This window comes from Corvus brachyrhynchos, unplaced genomic scaffold, assembly GCF_000691975.1.
Source record: "Corvus brachyrhynchos isolate BGI_N302 unplaced genomic scaffold, ASM69197v1 scaffold46, whole genome shotgun sequence".
Lineage (NCBI taxonomy): Eukaryota > Metazoa > Chordata > Aves > Passeriformes > Corvidae > Corvus > Corvus brachyrhynchos.
The window spans coordinates 6,794,992-6,799,407 of NW_008238838.1; the positions used below are offsets into that span (position 1 = coordinate 6,794,992).

Genomic DNA, 4,416 nt, shown 5'->3' on the forward strand with positions numbered 1-4,416 from the left:
AGGCCCTGGCGGTTCCCGGAGCGGGGCGGGAACCCCTGCGGGCATCTCGAGGGGGCGGGGCCCCGCGCCGCCCTTCACCCCCCATCCTTCTCACCCTCTCGCAGCCGCCCAAAGACGACAAGAAGAAGAAGGACGCGGGCAAGTCCGCCAAGAAGGACAAGGACCCGGTCAACAAATCCGGCGGCAAAGCCAAGAAGAAGGTGGGAGTCGGCGGGGCTGAGGGCTCGGGGGGCTCGGGGATCCCCGGGCCTGGCGCGTGGGCAGCGTGGCCGGGCCCCGGGAGCCTTGTGAAGGCGGGGCGGGCGTCCTGTTAGAGGAGCCAGCTCTTTATCTGCCAGCAAGGTGTACATAATAGCGTTAAGCCCGAGTAACAGAAGGCTTTAGTCCTTTTATTTTTAGATACTGCAGGTATTATCTGCAGCACGTTCATTTACAAAGGCGCTTTTGTGCATCTCATTAGTCCTTTAGTTTTGGATGTGATACGGACACATTTGATGGTGCAGTTCTCGGGGTATCCTTTAGTTTGTTTTGTTCTTGCTTACAGGATGGCTTAGGGGGCATTGTTTTTTCTCTCTTTTCAAGTAGAAGTGGTCCAAGGGGAAAGTGAGAGACAAGTTGAACAACCTTGTCCTGTTTGACAAGGCCACCTATGACAAACTGTGCAAAGAAGTGCCCAACTACAAACTGATCACACCTGCAGTTGTCTCAGAAAGGCTGAAGATTCGAGGCTCCCTGGCTCGGGCTGCCCTCCAGGAGCTGCTCAGCAAAGGTGAGCACTTAAAACTGGAAAAAGCCCAGAAAGCTGCTTGAATTGGCTGTTTGGTTTGCCCAGCAGCTTTCCTGCAGCATCTGAAGTGCTCCATGCGTAAATTGTTTTTGGGGAGCCACTGCCTCAGCTTGCATTTCAGAAGTGCTCCAAAGTATGGAGCTGCAGTTCTGCTTACATATAGGAGCATTGCTGTACTAAGAAAAATGTTGCCAGAAGGGATGGGCTGTGATGTAACGGCAGCCAGATGGGAATGAAAGACTTGCATGAGCTGCTACACCCTAGTAGTTCCTCTTGTATGTTGCCCTGCCTCTCTAGGAGGGACCTCAGCATCCCTGGCATCTGTCAGTACATGCACACTGACATAATTTTGGTTTTTTATAGGGTTGATCAAACTGGTGTCCAAGCACCGAGCCCAAGTGATCTATACCCGAAACACGAAAGGCGGAGACGCGCCTGCTGCAGGGGAGGACGCATAGTGAGGTGAGACCGGGTGCTGAGGAGCTGAGTTGTGCTGTCAGGAGCTAATGGACAGCTATACAATGTGTAATGAGCAACTTCCACATGGCTGTGGTGGGCTGTTCTTCCAGAGACTCCAAAAATATTTTGCTCGCATCCTGAGCAACTTCCTGGGGGAACATAACTGGAAACATCGCTTCTCCAGAATTAAAGAGCGATTTCTGATTTTGTCTCTGTGCCCATTGCATGGGGAAAGCATCATTTGTTCCCCTTGCTGCAGGGCAAATGGACACTTGTCCTCCCTGCTCTCATAGGGCACCATGGCCAGGTGTTCCTGCGGGAACAAAACTGTCAAACTGTTTACTTTGTGCTAGCCTGCTTTGACCTGGTTTTCTGATTGGGGACTTCTTGCTTTGCAGGTTCACCAGTGACTTCGTCAACAATGCGTCATACGTAATGCACACAATAAAATTACTGATTATAATATTTCTTGCATTTTCAAGAATGCGTATGTTTCATTACTGATGCATTATTGATAGCGAATTCTAGTAGAGGTCATGGCTGTTGTCCTCTACCAGCTGGTTTTTGCCTTTTATTAGTGTTACAAATGCATTGATAAAAGGGAAGAAACTTCTGCATCACCTACAGCAGCCAGTGATATTAGCCCATGTAAAGGATGAATGTTAGAATGAAGGAAAGCAATACAAATTTGAATGAAAATATCAGGCACCTGGCATTGGTTGCCTGCAGGGTGGGCCCTGCATTTGAAATGAGTTTCAGTTGGTTTACAAACACAGAAGCATTTAAAAAAAAAAAAGTTTATTTCTCTGAAAATTCTTTCTTTAATGGGATGTTCCACGTCAGCATAGGCCACTGGCATCACTTGCTGTATAGAGTAGGCTTTCTGGTAGTGAAGATAGGGCATCCACAGGAGCCTGTCCTTGCTGGCAGGACCTGACTTTGTGTGGCTTTAGACGTGATGCTGAGATGGACACTGTGTCCTTACAGGGCAGTCAGCAACAAAACTGCAGCTACCTACAGTCAGCCTTTCCACAGCAGCGCTGGGTGTCTGGTGTTCCTCATCTGATCACCTTTTTTTCTTCTTTTCCCCTGATTCAGTTCTAAACTGATGCCTGAAAGAAAGCATAGAAGTCAGACTGCAGTAGCCTTTAGACAGAGATAATGGAACACTTTCCTCGAAAAAGGAAGTGCTGTACATAGTGTTTTAGCAAGGAAGCTCCCTCAATATTTTTGTTACCTCAGTGAGTGGTAGCTCCAGCTAGCTGACAGAGTTCTGGCACATTAAAAGGTGCCAGTGGGACAGTATGTGGGTCTGAAAGGTGAACCACACAAAATGAGGCAGATGCCTTCATGTGTGCAGCATGCTTCACCTCATAAGCCATGTGTGTGCTGCTCTAGGACAAGAATGATACTCTGCCTGGATTAAGCACTGTGTGGCATAACTCGTATGGCAGGATGTTTCCTTATGCTTGCTGCTACCTCCGAGCCTGCTGCATGAATAGCTTGCATGGACAGAAGCCATGGACTCTCCCCCCTGGCATCCATCTGTGCTTGCCTGAAGCTCACCGGGACTGCCACCTCCTGCCGTGATTCCATACACGCCCAAAGGAAGGGAGCCAGCTGTCACTTGTCTGAGAGGTATGGTCAAAGTTGGCACCAACTCGCTCCACCGGGAGCTTTTTCAGCTTCTGCTTCTCCTCTGAAAAATATAAAATACAGTTGTAGAGTGGTTTGGGTTGGAAGGGAACTTAAGGATCACGTTGCTGCAATGCCCAGCACTATGGATGGGGACACTTTGCCTAGGCCGGGTTGCTCAAAAGCCCAAATACTTTTTTCAGCAAAAGTTTTTCAAATTGTTTTTGGTTCTCTAGCATGGTAAAGTGACTGTAAGGTTAACTAAAAGGTCTGTGAGCTGCTCACTGTGTTTGAGAAATTCCTCATAGGAAGGTCCGATTTGTTGTTTACTTCCATCTTCTTCCTCTGATAGCCATGGAGGTTTTGCTCCTAGAAGTCACAGGAAATACTTACTTAGCCACTGACGTTATCCTAAACTGTGACAGGAAAAAGTGTTCCCTCTTCCCCCCATCTGCTGCTTGCTCTACCAAGCAAATGACGACATGAACTCTTGAGTGTTCTGAGAAAAAGGAGCTGGCTTCCTCAGTTAAGGCCATGGCAGATCACACCCCGAATCATACAATCCCCACAGCAGCAGCATCAACAGTTTTTACAATGCTGAAGTGTTTTCTTCTCCTCTAGTATGTCAAATATTGCCAAAAGAGTGAGCACTTCCTGGTTATGCTGCAACTGCTTCAAAACTGCTTTGCGTTATCCCTGTGACATTTGCAAGCCATGAGGCAGCAACCCAGTGAGTCATGATGCAGGTGCACTTGCCTGTGTGGACATTTCCTTTTCCTTCTGTTTCCTGTTAATAGGAACATAAAATGCTTATGAGAATCTTATGTTTAAGAGTATCTCTGAACAGAAGAACATTATCTTCATTCCCTTCCAGAATCAAGTTCTATTACAAAAAGGCAGAGGAAAGCTCTTCTCTACTTTTCTTTAAAAGGATGTTTGGTTGTTTTTTCTTCACAGCATACTAAAGAATGTTTGCTTAATGAAAGTTAAACCTGGGTAACTGAAACTGAGCTAGCTGCTTGCCCAAATCCACAAAGCTGTTTTTTTTGTGTTGGAGACCACTCCTTATTCTGCTCTGTGATATGTGCTGTAGGTGATGTGCAGTTGAATCGAAGTCACACTCGCTAGCCAGTCGCCCCTACCTGGTGGCCAATGAAGGTCAGAACCTGGCTTGATTCCATCCAGGCTAAATCAGGTCCTGTCTGCATTCTGCTCGGGCCAGGCTGTTCTGCAGCACAAGGGCTGTCCCTGAAATAAGAGGCCGGTGCTTACCGTAGTGCAGACAAAAAGTTTGCAAAAGATTTGCAAGATCCTGGTAATGCTAGTGTCAAACTGCCCCCGTGTTGGGTGCTTTGAGCAGGGATGCATCAGCCACTGCTAAGGAAAGCGACGCTTACCGTTCAGGTCCCGCGGGGGGCCTGCAGACAGAAGGTCCTGCACAAAGCTCTGGTTCTCTTTGAAGCTGAGTCAGATTGAGGAAAAAGGAACAATATTTCTGGTACTGAGCCCAGCCTCCACCCCCCCGCCCCTAGCTC

General features: G+C 47.9%; 2 protein-coding genes across 2 annotated transcripts in view; one reads left to right on the forward strand and one right to left on the reverse strand.

Moving 5' to 3' along the window:
• Window positions 1–2: 2 nt before the first annotated feature.
• Window positions 3–1,727, forward strand: RPS25 (ribosomal protein S25; the record flags this gene model as incomplete). Its single annotated transcript, XM_008637062.2, has 4 exons — window positions 3–200; window positions 586–769; window positions 1,151–1,249; window positions 1,645–1,727. Coding segments are annotated over 3 exons (477 nt in total), but the record flags the coding sequence as incomplete, so codon positions are not given.
• A 297-nt stretch (window positions 1,728–2,024) lies between these two features.
• CCDC84 (coiled-coil domain containing 84) overlaps window positions 2,025–4,416 on the reverse strand; it is a 5,586-nt gene continuing 3,194 nt past the window's right edge. The window contains exons 3-8 of the mRNA XM_017738395.1: window positions 4,279–4,409; window positions 4,024–4,129; window positions 3,638–3,668; window positions 3,167–3,250; window positions 2,813–2,945; window positions 2,025–2,358 (exon numbers count right to left, since the gene is read on the reverse strand). Of these exons, the coding sequence (XP_017593884.1) occupies window positions 2,313–2,358; window positions 2,813–2,945; window positions 3,167–3,250; window positions 3,638–3,668; window positions 4,024–4,129; window positions 4,279–4,409 (531 nt within the window). The 3' untranslated portion in view covers window positions 2,025–2,312. The remainder of the gene's footprint in view (window positions 2,359–2,812; window positions 2,946–3,166; window positions 3,251–3,637; window positions 3,669–4,023; window positions 4,130–4,278; window positions 4,410–4,416) is intronic.